At 36.2% G+C, this 23,093-nt stretch overlaps 2 protein-coding genes across 2 annotated transcripts; one reads left to right on the top strand and one right to left on the bottom strand.

Moving 5' to 3' along the window:
• The first annotated feature begins 10,637 nt into the window (after nucleotides 1-10,637).
• LOC123658436 (regucalcin-like) lies at nucleotides 10,638-16,118 on the top strand. Its single transcript, XM_045593859.1, has 5 exons — nucleotides 10,638-10,794; nucleotides 12,064-12,264; nucleotides 12,919-13,134; nucleotides 15,165-15,277; nucleotides 15,688-16,118. The coding sequence occupies exons 1-5, from the start codon at nucleotides 10,638-10,640 to the stop codon at nucleotides 15,910-15,912; spliced, it is 912 nt and encodes a 303-aa protein (XP_045449815.1). The 3' UTR covers nucleotides 15,913-16,118.
• A 757-nt stretch (nucleotides 16,119-16,875) lies between these two features.
• LOC123658192 (regucalcin-like) lies at nucleotides 16,876-22,857 on the bottom strand. The gene is made up of 4 exons (XM_045593633.1): nucleotides 22,701-22,857; nucleotides 19,711-19,920; nucleotides 18,559-18,771; nucleotides 16,876-17,306 (listed from the first exon to the last, which is right to left on the bottom strand). The coding sequence occupies exons 1-4, from the start codon at nucleotides 22,855-22,857 to the stop codon at nucleotides 16,972-16,974; spliced, it is 915 nt and encodes a 304-aa protein (XP_045449589.1). The 3' UTR covers nucleotides 16,876-16,971.
• Between the last annotated feature and the right edge of the window lie 236 nt (nucleotides 22,858-23,093).

The raw sequence follows: 23,093 nt of genomic DNA, 5'->3' as shown, positions 1-23,093 counted from the left end.
CTGGGACGCTATAGCACTTCCACAATCCCGCCAGCGTTTTCCATTGCGGGCCAGTCGTGGTGTCAGTATTCCGAAAGGTGCCCTCGAACACTAACCGCCTTCCCCCTCGGAGCTGATAAGCCGCCCCGCCGAATGATGAGTAACGCCCCCTCCCGCAACACAGCGTCTTCTCGGCGCTCCAGGAATAGGTGGACAGTGCCAACCTGAGTCGAGAAAGACCTGAGTGGCCATAGCCCTTTACTCCGGCGGATTACGGCCTCGGCACAAAGGAAAGCGCTTTCGCGCCTTAGGGCGATCTAGTGAGCCGTACGCTTGTTTGACCACCTAGTTGTATAAAAAAAATACGTTCTCGTTTTGTAATGGTCCGCCGTGGCTTGTATTAGTTATTTCTGTTGTAGTGACATCTATCTCGCGACATACAAACAAGAGAAAACTGACGTACCCTACATCGCGATATCAAAGCTATCAGACCAATTGAGTATATATATAAGAACCCGACAAACAACCGTCGGGGCGGTACCACCAGACACAGCACCCGTCTGGTCGGAGGATCCTCCCTTTGCGATGGCGGACGAGGAACTGAACACCCTGGTCCTCTCTTCCCCAAACTATCAAGCACTGTCAACGATATTTTGGTGCTAATTAACACTATCATAGAAATAGACTTTTCGGACGATTTTTATTTGTAGTGCTTTTGTCACCAAATTATAGTAAGACTTTGATTGCTATCGTTCTCAAATATGAATAAGACTTGCCCAACAATGGGACGCTTACAGGCTGATTCAGTAGAGTAGATACTTACCGGGGCGAGGTGGTGAATGCTAGTGCGACCCCATCTCGCCCCACCCAGGCGGACGACTGCTCACACGTGGTAGTTTTTAGTCAGTAGGAGTCTGACATAACCCTCTGGCGGGCGCCACTATGCCGGAGGGTATCGAGGATGGATTTTCCCCACGTAAAAAAAAAATAGAGTAGATATTTATTTTAAATGGTAATTAAAATCACTCAAGATATGAAACTGAAGTAATGTCCGCGTTAGACGATTGTGTCAGTTTCGAGTGTACGCGGAATCATCACTACGTAGTATAAAACGGAGTCGCTTCCCGCTGTCTGTATGCTTAGATCTTTAAAACAGCAATGTATTTTGATGCGGTTATATTTAGTAAATAGAGTAATTCCAGAGGAAGGTTTATTTGTAAGTATAATACATGTATAATATAGTTGAGGAACACTGATAGTTTTTGCAACCGTGCGAAGCCGGGGCGGGTAACTAGTTATTAAAATAGAGACGATGTAAATGGTTTTAATTAGGGTTAAAAAGTGACTGTTCCTGACAATCGGTCTTTTGTGCTTGCGTACTTACGAACGTATATTACCAGAGTCCCAACCATGGGGTCATTAGCACCACTGGGCTTAGACAACGCATCTTAACAATTTTAGAGCATACAGCGCTCTCGCCAGCAGATAACCACAACCGCTTCAATACCCCTAAAAACGTAGAACAGAAAAATCACAAGAAAATAAATGATTCATACAAACTATTGCCATAATAAGACTCGTAACATAAATGTGTGATGTTTCTGGATATTTAGATGAGACAGATACAGTGGATCATTTTGGCAAATTTTTTTTTTATGATTTTATCTATTTATTATTGATTTTTTCTCCTTATTTTGTGCACACTTCTAACTACTTCTATTGTATCATGTCCAGTACCCAAAGGTTATCTGGAAGAAATCGCTATTTAGCGATAAGATCGGCTTGTACATCTTGTATTGTATCTTTCTTTATATGTGTCTGTATTTCGGTGTACATTAAGAATAAATAAATAAATATGATGCGATCCATTAGAAGAGTTTGACTAGGATTATGGTGCTAAGACGCCCTCCCAACTACAGTATGGAATTAAAACGGAGTTAACGGATGAAAGCTGAAGGTGCATTATATTTAATATAGCTCAATAAAATTAAATAAATAGTTACATTTTAATATTTATTACTCGATTGTAATACGAGTATCTTAGATTTAATAAGATTAGCGCTAACTGTATGAAATGATCTGTTTGATTGAGATTTATCTCGGCTTATCGAGACAAACCCGTCTTTTTAATCTTATCAATCAAGCAGGAAACATATTCTAGAATGCACTTAAGACGAGTGCATACGGGCTTGAATGATGATGCAATTTCATTTATATCCATAAATAATTTAGATGTAGCGTACTTTCGGATTTTAAAAATCAACTCGATGTAAGATTTAACTTACTTAGTTGAATTCTCCATAGAGGTAATTCTTCGTAAGTTGGAAGTATGTTTACTATCATCACTTCATCACCATCATGACTTCAGCCTATCGCAGTCCACTGCTGGACATAGGCCTCCACAAGTTCGCGCCAAAAATGGCGTGAACTCATGTGTGCTGCCCATAGTCACCACGCTGGACAGGCGGGTTGGTGACCGCAGGGCTGGCTTTGTCGCACCGAAGACGCTGCTGCCCGTCTTCGGGCTGTGTATTTCAAAGCCAGCAGGTTATCCCGCCATCAGTCGACTTTATAAGTTTCAAGGTGGTAGTGGAACTGTGTTATCCCTTATTCTTTACTGCCATAGCCACACAGGTTACTATCGTTTGTAATGTATTTCCTATTTCTAAAATAGTCAATGAATGACACATTAATGAACTGTCGTTAATTTCAGTAATTATGTTAACCGACTTAAAGAAAGAGAAGATTGTCAAGTAATACGTTTCTTTAACATGGATAATGTAGCATTAGCACCTGTTATGTTGAAGTAAATCGTCATTAGGTACACTTGACTAGGAGGGTAAGCTGGTGAATACGTGACGAGAGCGTTACGAAAAGTGTGATCGAGCAAGGCGAACGGAAGTTGAAAGGGAGATATAAGTTAGTAAAGTTAGAAAAAGAAAGAGTTACATACACTCGTTTTTATTTTATTAAGCTTTTGAACGGGTATTTTTGTAGTAATTGGGCAAAGAGTTTTTGTCCTATTAACGCTAGGAGCTCTATTCTCCACCCTGCTTTACCATGATTCGATACATTTAGCAATATCACATCAAATGACGTTAATTTGTAATTATTTAAATCAACGAAATTATCTCGAGTATTGTAAACGTATGATAATAGTATGTCGAATGATAATGTGGCGATTAGATACAGGGAATGTATAAAACGATGGAATGATCTTCTTGTAAATAACAGTACACCGTGAGACTCTCCGTTGTCTTGTTTTGTGAATTTCTACTTTTGTTTGTTTGACGTAAGTAGAGTTTGAATTGTTTATATTTGTGACGAATTTCTTGAATTTTAAAACCATTTTGTTTACTTACGCAACTGAACTAAAACTCCTTTAGCTAAATCTAACTTATATCTCCCTCTCAACTTCCGTTCGCCTCGCCCGATCACATTTTTCGTAACGCTCTCGTCACGCATTCACCAGCTTACCAAGTCAAGCGTTCGTAAAGAAGTTTTACTATAAAATTTTGTAACATTTATAAGATTGTGTAACTATGTGAATGTGTAGGTAAGTTTAGTCTACAGAAGCTGCTGAATCGATTTCGATGTGGGTACCCCTAATTATAATAAGTTCCCTATGGAAAAAATCTCATAAACCTCTTAAGAACCATGGCATACGCAGACCAAATTCTCATACCGAGCTATATGAGATCTACTAATTGCAAATGAGTGAACACATGTTTCAGTTTTTGTTAAAATTCTAATCTTAAATGGGTGTGTATCGACATCTATCTCGCGACACATAAAACTAGAGAAAACTGACGTATCCTATATCGCGCTATCAAAGTTATCAGAGTGATTGAGTATATATACAAGAACCCGACGACAACAGTAGCCCACCAGACACAAGGTCCGTCTGGTCGAAGGATCCCCTCTATTCGATGAGGGATGAGGGACTTCACACCCTGTTTCTCACATCTCCCAAACTGGTGACCTCGACGTGATTCTTCACACTCCCAAAGGTGAAATACGGAATGAAAGTATGGAAATCCGTTATTTCTGAAGTTAGATGCTATAAACTTTTTAAATATACGTTTGATCAGCATTTAAATAGGAGATTACTTCGTATTATTGAAATTACCAAAATCGACTGTTCCATGAAGCGTGACTGAGAGCAAGCAATGTAGTAGTTCTAACGCACGACAGGTGAATAAATGTGGTACAAAGAGGTCATGAATTATTGTAATATAATGATCATACTCGTACACTACTTTGGTCCCTCAATGTAAATATTATCAATTTACTAGCTGTAGGTACCAGCGAATTGGTCCGCGTGGAATTTAACAAAAAGCTATTGTTCAGTTCGCAGACTTATAAAATAAATGAATGTCTAAAATATAAGTAGCCTAAATTACTTCTTATTACATCAGCTATCTGCCAGTGAAAGTCCCGTCAAAATCGGTCTAGCCGTTTCAAAGATTAGTCGCAACAAACAGACAGATAGACTACAGACAGACAAAAATTAAAAAAAAAATGTTATTTTGGTATATGTACCGTGTATACATCCATATGCATTTAGTAAAAAGCAGTTATTTTAATATTACAAACAGACAATCCAATTTTATTTACTTGTATAGATATGCGAGCGATTTTTTTCATGATTATACTACTATGCACTGAAACCCAGGTTTTAAGTTAGTTATTCTTTTTTTATTGCTATCAAATTGAGATAAAAATGATCGACGGATAAGTAGATATTACAGACGGTAGGAGATAAGTAGATTTCCACAAAGCTGCCTTAAATTTTTATAGAATTTAAAGGAAACGAATAGGAAATTCCAGTTAGGGTTTTCAGCTACTTTTTTTTCTTTATCTCTATATATTTCGCTGCTGAGTTGATGTGGGAATTTCAATAACTCAAAAATAGTTAATCATTTGATTGGTAAAGGTAAAACGCCTTCAATACGCAAAATCTATCAAAAGTATTTTATAAATAAATTTTAAAAAAACTTGATATAAAGGATAAATTTAATTCTGATTAAAATTTGGTTTAATTTTTGAGTATAAATTAATTTATTAATTCTATTGATTCTATTGTAACATAAGTATTTTCGCTAATTTTAATTTTCAAACTTTTTCCTAAGTACAACTTTTTTATTTATACATAATTATTACATTTACTACATTAATTAAAATAAATGATCAAAACGTAAAAATTCTAAATCAAGCAAACTTTATACAGATAAGTCGAAAGAACGCTGTATTTTTACGACAATATAATTAATTTAATATTTGGTTGAATGACTTCTTGTCTAGTGATTCGCCGTGCCGCCAGGCCGACCTTGTCTGATTACGTCACTTAAGGAATTGCCTATACGAATGATTTAGTGGTACTTTTTAAAACGCTCATTTGAGTTCAAACGTATGAGGAAATAACACATGTAACGTTATTTGTAGTTATTTTAAAGCGAAGTTAAATACATATTATATATTTTTGTTAGTTATAAGTTTGTTGAAAAGTTTTTATTCGTTTGTTGTTTTACCACAATTTGAAAACCGGAAATATTGAGTGAGTTTTTTTAAGTTTTCTGATGTCGTGGGTTTTTTTTATTATAGATCTTAATATACATAACTTCAAATCTAACACAGATTATATCGTATTTTTATTATCTACTACCGTAAAATTATTTTGCAAATAATTTTAATATATGACCTTATATTCTAACACCATTTGAGAAACAGTGCACTATACATAACTATTTATTGTTTTGTTACACTGCTCGTCATATTTGTGTCTTCTTTATTTCAAACTAGCTATGATGACTTCGTCCGCGCGATATTTAACAAAAAAGTTATTCTTCAATCCTCAGAGATTATAAATAAATAAATTTCTAAAATAAAAGTAGCGTAAGTTACTCCTCATCACATCAGCTATCTGCCAGAGAAAGTCCCGTCAAAATTGGTCCATCCGTTTCAGACATTAGCTTGAACAAACAGACAGAGAGACAAAAATTGTAAAAAATCTTATTTTGGTATAATTATGTACCGTGTATACCGTAGCGTGCATTTCATATAGGCAGAAAGGCACTACTAGCTTGGCATGTTACTAAAAATGATATATAAAACATGGACATTAGAATTATTTTTGAATACATATTTTTGAAAAAGACATAAATCATGATTCAATTTAAATCCACTTCAAAAACTCCCGCCGTCATATAATTATGCGATATCAGCGCTTCGTGCGCACGACGGGCCTTTTATGAAACTTCTGGCTATAATCGCATATCAAATGTTAGCAATGACAGTAAGACATATATCATCCTACAATTTTATAATGTCGCGCGCGTCATATGGAATATAAACAAAGTATTGTGTTTTTAACATTGGTCGGTTTAACAACGAAATTAGGCACAGCCCAAGAATAACCTGTCAAATTAAATTGTCTTGAATTCGATACCGTTCGTACTATTATGATTTTAGACACGGTGGCGTAATCGCAACATTCCACATAGTTAAATTATGACAATTCATTTTTATTTTTTCGTTTGTCTGTTCTTGTTATTAGTGAAAATATTAATATATTAGTGATGAATAAGTTTACTTGTGAAATATGTAACGGAGACGTGTGTTTGATGAAAGTAAATAGTGCATCGAAATTCAACACGTTCGATTTAACAGATAAATTAAAAATTGTTCAGGCGTATCGATTTAACACATAAAATTAAATAACAATGACGTTATAATTTTTCATTTATATTAATAAATAACAAGTACTTTCATTAAGCATACAAAATAATTTCCTAAGTTTGACACAAACGAATGACGTGCAGGCCTCATGAGGTCACTATGACTATCCAGTAGAGTTTCCTAACTGTCGATAGTTTCGCTATCGATAGATGACCTCGAAAACTAGTAACAATATCGATAGTGCTATCGCTACTTTAAATCAATAGTATTCGTTTATTTGTGATATCGATAGTATCGATGGTATCGATAGAATCGATACTATCGATATCACAAATAAACGAATACTATTGATTTAAAGTAATAGTATCGATAGAATCGATACTATTACATTATAATACTATCAATAGTATCTATAGTATCGATTTTTTTAACTAATACTATCGATACTATCAATTCTATCGATAGTTTTACAAACTATCGATAGTATTATACCATCGATAGTATAATAACCACCGATAGTATCGTTTCCCAAATCCTTTCGGAAATGTATCCACATCAGAGACTTTCTTTTCTACATTAAACTTTACTAAACTTCTTTAAATGTACAATGTGGGTACCCGCTCCCAATTCACTGTATTCTAAAAAGTAGATACAACGAAAAATTATAATTTGACAGGACTAAATGTTGCCCTGTGTCGATTTTTGATTGTATTCGGATAAATACGTTTTTTTTTTAATAATTACTTTAGGATTATTACGTAATATTTAATATTTTTATGAAGCTATGCTATGTACTAAGCTATGTAATTGATTATTGGAAGGCAATATTATCGTCGTTTATTCAACTATCGATAGTGTGAACTATCGATACTATCGATAGTATTACTCCTAAAAATGTGCTGGTTTTCGATAGTATCGATACTATCGACACTATCAATAGTATCGGAGCTAATACTTTCGATACTATCGATATTATTTTTGTATATCAATACTATTGCCCAGTAACTGATTTGTTTGATAGGTATCAGTTGCAAATCAGTTGGTTGCAAGCACGGGCATTATAAGCCTGTGGATATATATTTTTATATAAAAAAAAAATCAGTTGGTTGCTGTACGTGTATTTGTATGCCTGCATTATTAGTATAGATGCACTTTACGTGTCCAATAATTTACTTGTCTGTTCTTGAAATTATCTAAAAGCCTCTATACCCAACAAAATTGAACTAAATTAGAAAAAAAATGCGAGAAAGTAAGTGCAGTGTGGCTGTTCATATTTTTTTTTGACTGCCTACCCTGTCTAAAAACTTTATGCACGCCACTGCCTGTATACATCCATATACATTTAGTAAAAAGCGGTTATTTTAATATTACAAACAGACACTCCAAGTTTATTTATTTGTATAGATGTGTATAGAAGATAAGATATTAGGCACATTTAAAAATCAAATTCAATATGTCAGATTAAATAATGTCAAAAATACATTATTTAATTTTATAGGCTAAAAATAAGATTACCTAGTCAATTAACTCTGACGAACACATTTTTATACCAATTCTAGTAAGCTCGTCTAGTGTTCAACTGAACAGATCTATCATAACGTCTGTGTGAGCGACACATCTCGCAGCAGGTTGGTGGCAGGGTGGCTTTAACTCTTCCAGAATTGTAGGAATGCTTAACTGACCGCGCAATCCTTTATCGTATTTGGCGAGAGCGACTTCCCGCCGTGTTTCCAGCTTACTGTATCCCACCATGCCTATAACGAACAAGGTAGGATACAGCAAGGGACACCCCAGATACACTCCATATATTTTAAGGAAGATGAACCCAGTGAGCTTATTTTAGATGTATTCCAAGACCATATAACCAAGTTACACTCCAAATGACTCCTCTCCAAGCTTCCCGCTTGCCTCAGTATGAAGCCGAGTTTTCGTTACACTTTTTTGCATACTCCGGCTATATGCCCTCGAAAGTTGTGATCAGATCTAAATGTAACGCTCAGATCCTTCACCTCTGTGACGCGCTGCGAAGGCTCATCCCCCACCGTGATAGGCAAAGTGCCGAGGATTACACGCGCGTCTGAAAGAAAGCAAGGAACACTTTCCAGCGTTGAAGTATAGTCTATTCCTGTGACTCCACTCGACAACGCTGTCAATGTCCCTCTGCAGTCCACAATGGTGCGCCATATGACCCAAATCACGTACTGGCTTCAGGTCAGGATATAGGAGGCACGTAGACTCTTGAACCACCTCTGGTAAATCATTAATCATTATGATTAATTGAAGGGGTCCATAATTAGTACCTTGACTTATGCCTGGTCTTGTTCAGTACTGCTCCAAAAGACACCCGCCACAGTCAACACGCCAACGCCTGTCTCGCAAGTAGCTAGTGAAGAAGGAAAACGTATGCGGCGTGCAGCCCATTCCAGCCAGCTTCGCAAGCAGGACATTGTTATCAACCGTGTCAAATGCCTTCCGGAAATTAATCCCTGATCTAATGTAACTGAATTATTACTTTAAGTGCCTGTTTTACTATTGTGTATAAAGTTTATCCCATGTGCTTAAAGTATCTCATATAACCTATTATTGGCATTACTTAGACATTAAGGTACAATACTAATAAAATTTTAATGTGAAAATAAAGACAATTTATGCTAAACTTCGTGCTATTACGTCGATGGGATACTTTTGTTTATCAAAGATTTTATAATATTGTTATCTTATCATGAGTTACTTCACTTACAACATGTCAACAATCTTGACAATTTATTTTACGATTTTTCGTAGGCAATCGCTTTAAAAGTTTAAAATATCTATTCTGCATCATTTTAAAAAATACTTCAGTTAAGTGAAGATTTTATCAAAGGATATACTATATTTCATAACATTTTTATTTAAAGGATTTTTATGGTCTAAACAAATTTATATTACTATTTGTTTACTAAAAATGGATAATATAAATGTTACGGCAAATTACAATGGCTTGGGGCGCTGAATCTTAAAATACGCCACAGCCCACAACCACAATGTACTTGTAACATAAGTTGGCTTAAAATTTAATACTCCGAATAGCACTTGGCCGATTTTCATGTGGTTTGACCACAACCTTTTTTCAGAGCTGGATCCGCCTAACTTCATTTGTTCATTTCTTTCATATTACAATGCAGTATTTTAAAAAGTATTAAGTTAAAATAATTATTTAGTTCGGTATACACTCGAGTCTTATATTTTCCATATTAGCCCCTTAATTATATTCACGTTTCCTTCCTTATACTGGTAATTCTCATTTCTAATTCAACTTCTATCGATCTAAACACGAGTTCTGTAGTGCCTTAATAAAACCTAACTCTGTAACTAGCGATAGTGTGATTTGAAGAAATTATATTTCGAATATATTAACCATTATCAACCAAACGACATTTAATTTATGAAAATGGCTTAAGCATTCGATATATTTTGACTTGACAACAACAACAGACTTGACAAACGACACTCAAACTCGTTAGACTAGCTAAATTACCATGTCATATCTCCCAAATATTCCTATCTTCTAATATATAAAATTCTCGTGTCATGGTGTTAAACATTGAACTCCTCCGAAACGGCTCGACCGATTTTAATAAAATTTTGTGGGCATATCGGGTAGGTCTGAGAATCGGCCAACATCTATTTTTCATATCCCTAAGTTCATTAACTTATATCTCTCAACTTCCGTTCGCCTTACTCGATCACACTTTTCGTAACGCTCTCGTCACGCATTCTCCAGCTTACTCCCCAAATGAAGCGTGCGTAAAGAAGTCTTACTTCAAAAAAGAAAAAATTCCTGTTGCCTCTATCTGCAGGCTACAGTTCCCGCATATCATCAGGTGGGCGGTACGCTTGTTTACCTGCCTAGCAGTATATAAAAATTCATCAAATCATTGAATCTTACTTGACTATTAATTAAGTATATTTTGAATTTGATAGTTGGTGTTCATAACAAGATGGCGCCAGAGGTGAAGGCGGTAACGGAGCCCGTGTGGCTGGGCGAAGGCCCGCACTGGTCGCACAAGCACATGGCGTTATTCTTTGTGAGCATCTTCGATAAGACCATTCACAAGTATGTCCCGGCCACCGGAGAGCACACTAGGGCAAAGTTAGGTGAGTACACACGTACCGCGATCAAATGAGCTGGTGGCTTGTCTGTTGTCAAGTAATCGCTACTACACATAAATAACAGCATCAGTATTGGTGGAGACTTAGACTTCTGGTACAAACGCAGAGGTAGTATATTTCAAGTTCCTTCCAGAGTGCTTTTTTATTGGTATCATTACTGAGCCCTTCTCTAAAAACCCATAAGTAAATATGGAATATCCTAAAACTTGCCAATTTCCTTTATTTAAATAAAATTTCTTTTAAATTAAATAGCTTCGTTGGTTACGGCGATAATTAGACAAAAATAAAAAATATATACTGTACTTCAACGTCGATCCAAGATTGCCATTTATAAATTTTCATATACTTTTTGGAATTGTAAAGTATTGGACCTCTTGCAGTCTTATTATAAGTATTGACATACCTTAAAAACTGTGAACAATAGTACAATAGTTGATTACAATTCTGATCAGAATTTAAACAATTGTCATTCAAAATCTCATCTTATGTCGACTTTCTAGTTTTAGATTATACAATTCCGTCACAAGTAAATATCATTATCAGATATCTATGATAACAACCAGAACTGACGACGAAGTATCGGAAAATTTTATGCTCGCTTACGAAAATCTGCGGTCATTGACCTCGCAACTGTTAGCTTGATTCGAAGTGGAGTCTGATTGTATTTTACCACATTCACACAATATTACTCATAACATTGGTCATCTGTAGTGATACGAACAGTCGCCTAGCACTAGCGGTAGATTGTTCGATCCCGGTCAGATATTTATTTTTGTACTAATATTCTTGGTAAATTTATTTTACTGATTTAATTTAACTGAAGTAGGGCACTGCAGGAACTTCCTGCTCAAAATCTGGAGCAGCCCGACTGGGGTAGTACCTCGACCTTACATAAGATCACAGCTAAATAATACTGCTTTCAAGCAGTATTGTGTTCCTGTTGGTGAGTAAGGTGATCAGAACTCCTGGGGGATTAGGGATTGGGTCGGCAACGCGCTTGCGATGCTTCTGGTGTTGCTTGTGTCTATAAGCTACGGTAATCTCTTACCATCAGGTGAGCCGTACGCTTGTTTGCCAACCTAGTGATATATAAAAAAAAATATTCTTGCTTGGATCTTGGTATCCTTGTTAAAATCAAAGAGAAGAGTGAGGTGTAGACTGATGAACAACCTCTGTAGTGTACATTTTCAACAATTTTAAAGTTGAAATATTTTCTGTTTCCATATGTAACCTGTTTCAAACTGTCTCTTCCAGCTGATATGCCTGGCTTCATAATACCGGTGGAGGGTACAATGGACCAGTTCGTGGTGGGGCTGAAGAGGCGCGTGGTGGTGGTGCAGTGGGACGGGAAGGGCGAGGCGAGAGAGCTACGACAGTTGGCTGAACTCGACCAGGACACTCCGGACAACCGGATCAATGACGCTAAGGCTGACCCCAGAGGACGACTGTTTGTTGGTAAGTCTTGTAGAATAATATTTGTATTCTGATATTAACGTGAATTTCATGCTGTGTGGCTACGGCATTAAAAAATATGGCCATCCCCATTTCCCACTTCAGCCTATCGCAATCCACTGCTGGACATAGACCTCCACAAGTTCGCGCCAAAAATGGCGTGAACTCATGTGCACTCAAGTCACCACGCTGGGCAGGCGGGTTGGCGACCGCAGGGCTGACTTTGTCGCACCGAAGACGCTGTTGCCCGGCTTCGGAATAAATATTACTGTAGAGTCGCAATAGTGCCTACGATAACCTGACAATGTCATTTGTATTATTTTTAAATGTTGAGATACACTTTCTTTGGGCTCGTGTTATGATAGTATAACAAGAGGCATGCGAAATGGCCGACCTTTGTACTGTGAGTTTCGGACCTCCGACCTAGGGTTGTATTCTACTAGGTGCTGCGGAGTATGAAGCGATTATTTTATAGATATCCTATCCCTAAATATTTATATAGCACAAGTAACAAGCTGCTTTATTCGCTAAGCAAACAACTTTGTTTAATGAATTAAAATTAACGTAATTTGCGCGTGTAAACATACAAAGTCCCTGTAGAATTTATATGTATAACAATTTGAAAAATATCCATAAAACACTTATTTTTTTTTTTAGGTACAATGGGCCACGAGTATGAGCCAGGAAAGTTCCATTTGAAGAAGGGATCGTTGTACAGGATCGACTCGGATGGCTCTGTCCACCACTTGGAGAAGGGTCTGGACATCTCGAACGGTCTCTGCTGGGACGAGAAAGAAAAGGCATTCTACTTCGCTGACTCCTTCGAATTTGCGATAAGAAGATACGATTATGATGTTGAAACTGGAAATATATGTGAGTTGTATAAATATGTTGCTCAAGATCTGGAGCAGTCCGAGTTGGGAAGTACCTCGACCTTACAGAAGATTACAGCTAAATAATACTGCTTTCAAGCTGTGTTGTGTTCCTGTTGGTGAGTAAGGTGACCAGAGCTCCTGGGGGGATTGGGGATAGGGTCGGCAACGCGCTTGCGATGCTTCTGGTGTTGCAGACGTCTATAAGCTACGGTAATCGCTTACCATCAGGTGAGCCGTACGCTTACTTATATAGACGCAGATAATAATTAATCTATATTTTGTATTAAGTAACCATTTTAATATTTATTATTTTTAAAAATAAATCAACCGCTAGAATGGTTGTTCGATTCATCGTAATCGACTTTCGTTTTCAATCCACAAAGTAATATAGGTAATACTCGTTGATATAACATGCCTTCTGTCAGTGTGGGTGTCTGTAAAACGCATTTGAAAATAACACGAAATTATTATGGCTTCAGATCTTGGTATTTCTGTAACCATAGTTACCTAAACAAATGTTCATCTGCTTTTTCAATTGACTATGCTTGCATGTCGAACAGAAAATTGTTCATATATAAGTTCCTTTAAATAGAAGTAGAATCAATAGTTTTATGTTATCAAGACGGCAAGACCCTAGAACAGTGTTCTCCAGAAAAAAACTCCCGTCTTTCTCGCAATTATTCAAGAGATTTTAATCCCTAACTACACCACACGTTTCTTTGCTCTTACGACTACATTTTTTCTGATTTATATGACGCATCTATTTGATTAACGGAGTTTTTAACCAACTTCAAAAAAAGGAGGAGGTTACTCAATTCGACCGTATATATATATATATATATATATATATATATATATATATATATATATATATATATATAATTTAATGTATGTTCGGGGGGTCGTTTATGAAGCGATTTCTTTTTTTGTTGGAAAGGAGATATCCCTAATTTGGTACCATGATAAGGAAACCAGGATCTGATGATGGGATCCCAGAGAAATCGAGGGAAACTCTCGAAAATCCGCATAACTTTTTACTAGGTGTGTTTTGACGATTTTTTATTTAATCGAAAGCCGATGTCTATCATGTGGCCACATTTAAATTTCATCGAGATCTGATTACAACTTTTGGAGTAATCTTTGATAATGCGTATTTACTTGACTATTTTTTCGTCTACCTGCGTTGTATAACTTGTCGATATAATTGAAGTCGGTTTTTCTTCGTTTGCCTGCAAGCACAATTATTTATGCTCTAATGGGTATCTCTCTACATTTCAAAACCTGCCTTGGTAAAGTCCTTATCAAAATGTTGACGTCGCAAAACAGACCCAGAAATTTTATGGCAATTTTATTGGAAAAAGAATTTTCAAAATCAGTCCATTGATTTTTAAGTTTTAGTTCAGCTATTTCAAGAAAAGAAAGACTTAAAATATATTTATATTATGAAAATTTTGTAAACAAGATAGTACATAAGTATCAAATTTATCGTACTTAGCTAAGATACTAGTCTATTCAACGAGAAGCGATACCAAACTTAAACAATGCCCATCATTTTTTCGTAGCGACGACGGAACAAACAAAATGTAGTCCATCTCTTTCTATCTTGTTTGTTTGCTATCTGCTGCACGTCTCTCGGCAAGGTCGAACAATATTTTAACTGGCTTTAAAAACATTCGGATCGCGGACGGCCCTATGATTTTGTATTATTTATTTTTATTTCATTCAGTGTCCTGAAGCGCTCGGGGTGATTTTATGATGAAGAAGTATCAAATCTTATATACATAAATATATTTAGTTAATTAGTTATCAAAATATAAATATATTTTACATTTTAAAAATGTGTGTAGGTAAAAAAAGGTTACAAAACCCTTTATAGTTGAATGACCCTGCATTTGGCTTGTTTACGTTTGTATCTCGGCTCGTTGAACGCACTAAATTATTTACGATTACCACATAATTTTCAATATCAGCTTCCGTGATTGCTACCGCATAACAGATATAATAATGGGCATAATTATATTTTTTCAGCAAATCCAAAGTTAATATTCAAATACAAGGACCACGGTCTCGACGGCATCGTGGACGGAATGACCATAGACACGGATGGAAACCTCTGGGTTGCCAACTTTGACGCATCACAGGTACATAATGAAAACAAAACTATTAACTAAATATAAGTTTAACTCCTAATATAATACTAAGTTTAACTCCATTTTACGTGACATTAGTAAAATCATTCTTGCTACTCTGGCACAGTGGGAACCCATAATATAACGGTATCATCATATTATAATAATTATTAATATTACTTATAGCTAAAAATATTAGATATATTTATTAATACCTTATATAAGCTAGGTTGGTAATAGAACTAGAATTGATTGTAAACGTTCACAATTTCAAATCCGGGCTAGTACCAGATTTTACCTGATCATTTTCTTTTGTAAATAGTCACCCCACGACTAATGGGTTCTTCACCCCTTAAAGAATATGAATATCAAGGCTTATACACCTTGGGGATACTATTTATTTTATTATGTATCTACATCAGGTGCTCAAGATCGACCCTCGCAAAGGTGTAGTCCTACAAAAAGTTCCCACACCAGCGCTGCAGACCACATCTGCGACCTGGGGGGGCGAAGCCCTAGACGAGTTGTACGTGACGTCAGCCTGTATGAACCGCGGCCAGGAACAACTGCCGCCCTGCGGCTCTCTGTTCCTTATCCGCGGCTTGAATGCGAAGGGATTCAAGAATAATAACTTTAAGCTTGATTAATAAATATTAAATAATAATAATAATAGATGAAAATTATTTTTATTTGGAACAAATAACATGGTACAGATGTGTTTGTACGAGACTACAGTTAGTTATAAAAACTGTGTTGTAGCACTAACGCCTATCTCCGTTGTAAAACAGATCAGCGTTCCATGAATCTTGAGATAATAAACACTAATTAAACTATAATATTTTAATGTATAAAATTGTTTTTTATTTCGTAATTGATTCTATATTTGGATTTGAAACTTCAGTGGAATTCCCATTTGTCATCCTCGAATGTTAGACTCGAGCATTCGCCGTTAGGAAAGTTCGACAACTGACCGACGTTGCTACTTCACATTTAATATATTTTAGCTATTTCCAAAAATGTTATGTCTTACGGTCTGTTACTGTGGGGTAATGCTACAGATGTTGAGACTGTATTTATCTTACAAAAAAGGGCTATTCGCGGCATTTACGATCTTGGAGCTCGAGTCTCCCTACGGGATGTTTTTCATAAGGTACATGTATATTAACAATTATGTCACATAATATTTAACTAAAATTTATAGTGTTTCGATAATTTTATTTTAATTAACCGCAACAACCGCTCTGGTATAGTGATGCGAGTAGTCGCCTAAAACACCGACAGGTTGCGGGTTTGATTCCCGCTCGGGATTGATATTTGTATTTGTACAAATATTTCTTCCCGGTTTGGATGTCTGTCCTTGTGGGTCTCCCCACCATACCTCGAAGAGGATGTTAAGCCCTGGTCCCGATCGTTATCATATACACCTGATAGAGATCGTAACTCATTCTCATTATAATAAGCAATATATCCGCCAACCCGCATTGCAGCAACGTGGTGGATTAAGCTCTGATGCTTCTCCTACATGCGGAAAGATAGGCCTATGCCCAGCGGTGGGGTATTACAGGTTGAAGCGTGAGCGTGATTTAATAATGACGATTAAAATTCATACATTCGTACATAATATCAATTTTATTATAATATAAAAATAAATATTAAATACATCAAATATACTCAAACAGACGTACTCGTAGAAGTTTGTACAAATATCAATATTTAAAGTTGTAACTCGGCAATCCAGTAACTCCAAGGCCGGTGACCATGAACGTGCATCCACAGGGGGGCTCCTGGACGCCCTCTATATTCATACTCGCAGAAGTCACAAACAAAATATCAAACTTGGGACCTCCAAACACCACAGAGGTCACCTGGAGGGCAGGTATTGGTACTGTTTGAAGTACTTTCCCAGTTTCCGGGTCAATTTTAATAACTGATGACCCGTTGAACACCGCCACCCACAAGTTGCCATCGCTGTCGATCGTCATACCATCCGGGAAGCCAGTGACGTTGCTCTTTTCGAAATCGAATATGTATATTAAATTTGCTGAAAAAAATATATTTTACAATCTCCTTTGTATTCCGAAGTTGAAAAGCAGAGTCGCAGAGTATTAAGCTTAATTTATAGTTATCTTTAGATGCTTATAATTTTGCATTTTGACTCTATCTAATCATAGGTATAAAGAAAACTACTGATGTTAAACTTATTACATGTTCATAAAATTAGTTCAATTTATGGAAGACGACGCGTTGGCTTTACGGTCACAGCACTGGATTGTGGCTGTTGCGCTGGCGGTTGCGGGTTCGATCCCCGCACATGACAAACATTTGTATTGGCGATAAAGATGTTTGCCGTAGTCTGGGTGTTTGTGCAGTCTCTGTGCGTCTCCGCACCGTGCCTCGGAGAGCACGTTAAGCCGTCCGTCCCGGTTGTTATCATGTACACCTGATAGCGAGCGTTACTCATAGTAGGGAATATATCCACAAACTCCCATTGGAGCGTCGTGGTGGATTAAACTTTGATCCTTTTCCTACATGGGGAAAGAGGCCTATGCCCAGCAGTTGTAAAATAACACAGACACATACAGAAACAATAACAGAAATAGCTGTGTGAGTCTGATGCATATAACATTATAGAGCGGACACAGTCATCAAGCAACTAAAGTCTGTTTTACAAATTATAAATAAATAAAGTAAAAATTAATTAAATTACGGAGATTTGTACTATGGCGACTAATGAGATCAACATAGTCGCAGTGGCAGACTTACAAGTTTGCCACCAGTTGGCTGTTCGGCTTTGGTGCCCCTGCTGACCTCTGAAATTCGATACCCCAATTCACAATCAAATTTAACTGAGGTAAGGTGTAGTAGGAAAATTCCTGCTCAAAATATGGAGCAGCCCGACTAGGGATGTACCTCGACCTGTTGGTAAGTAAGGCGAACAGAGCTCCTGGGAGGAATTTGGGATAGGATCGCCAACGCACTCGCAGTGCTTCTGGTCTATAAGCTACGGTATTCGCTTACCATTAGGTGACATTAGGATTTAGGTGTGGTTACCCTCGTTTGCCGACCTAGTTATATAAAAAAAACAATCATTTTATTTATGAAATTGCTACTTTATGATTCTTTTTTTTTTTTAATTTAGGCCAAATTTGCCGTTCCCTCAAGTTTACCGCCCCAGGCTCTACCCTACTCAGCCCAGTGGTAAATCCGCCAATGCACAGTCGCCAAGCAACTAAAGCCTTATTCAAAAGAAAAATTCTATCAAGTACTATTCAAAAACTAATCAAGTAACCAACATATTTCGCCAGTCTCCACATCATAATCGTATCTTCTAATCTTCCGCTCCATACTGTCCGTGTAGTAGAACGCCTTCTTCTTGAGGTCCCAGGCAAGACCGTTAGATATGCCGATCTTAGAACACAGCTTGTGTATCCCGGTTTTGTCCACTCGGTACAGTGAGCCCTGGTCTGGGAGAACGTTGCCTAAAGGCTCCTCAAAACCCATTGTACCTGTAAAATAAATTCGTTATATGAAATAGCATCTTGTGATTGTTTATGGTTATGGTTTAATGGTGATGACGTTGTTCTAGTATGGCTTTGTGTCTTACGAGGCATGAGTAGATAATCGAGCTGAAGGAATCTTACATAATATAGGATATGCAAGGAGTGAAAAATTAAGACAATCAACCATTACAGACTTACACAGCAGTCTAGGAACAAGATGTGTAAAGATATGTATTACCTAGACTTCTTTTTCCATCATATTACTAATTATCTTTGTGACTACAGAACTACACGACCTTAGACTTGTTGCTACATCGTCAGGTACTCGCAGAACAACAAATAGACTATAAAACATATATAACATATGAAAAAGACTTAGGTACCTATATTTAAAGCGAAATGATGAAAGAAAAGATGAAAAGAAAAATTGAAGAAAATACATTTAAAATAAGAACCAATTATTTTGTATTATATATTTATAGAGAAGTATGTTTGTAAACAGCGAATTCTGTAGCATTAATGGTTTAAATGAGACTTGTGATGGTTCAATAGTAACTACATAGGCTACTAAACTATCACATCCATTGTTAAATATCAACGTAATAGGCGTGTTATTGATTACATAAAATAAATATGGATCATCATTCTGTACAGACATCGCATAATATGTTAAAGATAAGATATTAGTGTGTAGATGTTGATCTTCATATGTCGTGACATTTAGTATCTGTGTCATCGATCATTATTGTGAAATAATGTTTTTTTTTTCATGATAATTTCATTCGATAAACATAATTATCATAAAATTAAGTAGGTATGTACCTACTATTCGGATTAATTCTTGTATAGTTATTACATTTGCAAGTTTTCATTTAAACGTCTACTAAAATATTTTTAACCTCCTTATTTTAAGAAGTAAAAAATTGCCTAAGATATTTTTCCTACCTGCAAAAACCCTACCCCTCGGATCAGCTTTTCCATCATTTAACCTTGGACTAGGCTCTATGTCCTGGTCTACAGCTCCCAGCTCCTGGACTATCTTCACTGGAGTACCATCTCCTCCGTCCCATCGTATTATCACGAATCTTCTGCCCAAGCCGATAAGGAACTGGTCGGTTGTACCCTCAACTGGCACTATGAAGCCTACAGAGCCATCTTTGAAAGAAAAAAAATGTCTAAAAACCGTCTGCAAATTTTTAAATATGTAGTTATATTTATTTATTTATTTATTTATTTATTTTATACTTTATTGTACACCACAAATATATTACAAACAAAGCATAAAGATAGTTACAGACAGTGAAGTACAATGGGCGGACTTATGGCTAATTAGCCATTTCTTCCAGACAACCCATACATAGAAAGGAAAGTTATTATCTAAATTGGGTAGGTGGTGTAGATGTATAATAAACTTACATACAAATGTCTACAATCAAATACTATATTCTTTATTATACGAATAAAAAATAATAGTAGTAGTACCTGGATGACCGAGCTTAGCTCAGTCAATTTTATTTAAATACGAACTACATACTGATAAAATATGATTAATATTTTTCGATCTTACCGTCATGATAAAAATAAATATAAACTGGTTTTTTAAATAAAAAATCACGAGTGCAATTAGAAAAAAAAAGAAAAAAAATCTATCGAAAGACCCGAGGATTTGAACCAGTGTCTTCTCGATCGTTTTGGGACCGGTCCATTTCCCACCTGAGCTATTAGACAACGGCGAATAACCTTGTAGACAATGGCGAAATTTACCTTCGTATTCTAATAATATTGTAACCATTTATTCATTGACTCAAAACGACATTTATAGGGATAAAACGACATTTCCTAAAAATAAATCCTAGCTAGATCAATTTATTATCCCCAAAATCCCCTGCATACTAAATTTCATGAAAATCGTTGGAGCCGTTTCCGAGATTCATTATACTTATATATACAAGAATTTCTAACAGCGAATTCTGCAGGGACGAGTCTTCCAGTCACAGATTTATTTATTTATTTACTTATAAGGGATAGTACACAGCACAGAAAAAATTATAAAACAAACTAGAATGAAATATAATCAAAAAAGCCAATTACGACGATCCATCCGTTTAAAATTTAAATTAACAAATGTGATAAAATAAAATAAAAGGAAAAACACAAGAAGAAAACAAACAAACTTGTTTTCATATTAAACCTATAAATTCCCCTGGGAAGGATAATTTAAAAACAATTAACTCTATATGGAAGGAAATATAACATATATAATAATGATAATAATAATAGTGAACATTATATAAATATTTATGAAATATATATAAATTATATATATTTAGTTGTAGTTTTGATTATTTTTTTTAAAGAACTGTTGTTTTATTTTGTATTGAAAAATATTTTTTGAACCATTGAAAATATCTACGTTTTGAAATTTCAAATTGTATGAGTTAGGTAATCTTGTAAGTATAGAATTCTGTGCATAGTTGGTGGAGCAGTTCGGGACATAAAATAAAGCAGTGTGTCTTGTGCGCCGTGAAGGGTTGTTTAGTATAATGCGTTCAACAAGCTTCGGGCATTTGATGCGGCCACGAAATATATCATACAATAGCCCCATGTCTAATACCTCCCTGCGTTCCGTTAACGTCAGAAGGTTATAAGCTCGGCAGATATCTACGTATTCATCACTTATATCGACTTTTTTACACTTAAATTTAAGGTGATGAACAAATTTCTTTTGTACACTTTCAATGCGTTTTATATAAACATCATACCTTGGAGACCATATAGGAGCAGCGTATTCTAAGATGCTTCTAACGTATGCATAATAAACTATTTTGAAGCTAAGAGGATCTTTAAAGGGACTACAGGTTCGTATGACAAAACCAAGATTTCTTAGTGCTTTGGACCTAATTATATCAATAAGAGAAGACATTAACATTTTGCTATCAAAATATACACCTAAATCACTGACCAAATTTGTTCTGCCAATTTCAACACCATTAAAATGATAGTTAAAAAAATGGGGTTATTTTTACGAGTAAAACTAATACATTGACATTTCTGGATACTAACATTTATATTGTTCTTTGTATAGTAATCAAATAGGTTGTTAAGATCATGTTGTAACCGCTTACAATCATCAACCGTGCGTACGCTCATGTATACTTTTTTGTCGTCAGCATAGAGTAAGTGTTTTGAGTTTACAAGAACCGTACTTATGTCATAAATATAGGCGCTATAGAAAAGATGGCCGGAGGTAGAATTCTACTGAAGTTTCAAATCCAAGTTTACTCCTAAAAACTGTGGTGTCTATAAAAATAAGATACTCTTTAATAATTAGCAGTCAAAAAAGTTTTTTTTTTTCTGCTCTCTTTAGACATAACTACTTTTTTCCTATCAACTTCAACTATACGATGATTCCGTTCCACTCACCGAAGCACCCACCAAGTTTGATTATCTCTTGTGTATTCTCCATTATGATTATGTCAACCTATAGATGCCCCCTGATGATGATGATGACTAAGGGATAACACAGTTCCGCTACCACCTTGGAACTTAAAAAGCCGACCGATGGCGGGATAACCATCCAACTGCGGGCTTTGAAATACACAGGCCGAAGACGGGCAGCAGCGTCGTCGGTGCGACAAAGCCAGTACTGCGGTCACCAATCCGCCTGCCCAGCGTGGTGACTATGGGCAAAACACACGAGTTCACGTTATTTTTGGCGTAAACTTGTGGAGGCCTATGTCCAGCAGTGAACTGTATAGGCTGTAATGATGGATGCCTCCAACATAAGGAGCCAGTGCGTTGCCGACTCTATCCTTAAATCTCCCCAGGAGCTCTAGCTACCTTACTTACCATAGGAACACACACATACTTGAGATCAGTATTATTTAGCTGTGACCTTCTGTAAAGTTGAGGTACTTCAATTAAGGAATTCTTACCAACTTTAGTTTGAGTGTGAACACCAGTGGACGGCACGTACTTGTGGATGCCATTTTCAATTATATTGACAAAGAACAACGCCTGCTGGCGATCGTCCCAGTGCGGACCCTCGCCCAACAGCAACGGTTCGGTTATTTTTTTCACAGACAGCGACATCTAGTGAAATTTATTAGTATAAAAAATTATATGACAAAAATGAATGATCAATTAAGTAGTTTTTGCGTGAAAGCGTAACAAACAAACTTTCATTCACATTTATAATATTAGTAGGGAAGTAGGGATTATTATAATTATACTAGCTGACTCGGAAAACGTTGTCTTGCCGCTAAACGCTATTTAAAAATAGGGGTTGGTGGTAGAAGGGTGAAAATTTAGGGTTGTATGTATTTTTC

Source organism: Melitaea cinxia, chromosome 12, assembly GCF_905220565.1.
Source record: "Melitaea cinxia chromosome 12, ilMelCinx1.1, whole genome shotgun sequence".
Classification (NCBI taxonomy): domain Eukaryota; kingdom Metazoa; phylum Arthropoda; class Insecta; order Lepidoptera; family Nymphalidae; genus Melitaea; species Melitaea cinxia.
The sequence above is the reverse complement of the archived record's forward strand: the minus strand, read 5'-3'. Positions and strand labels throughout refer to the sequence as shown.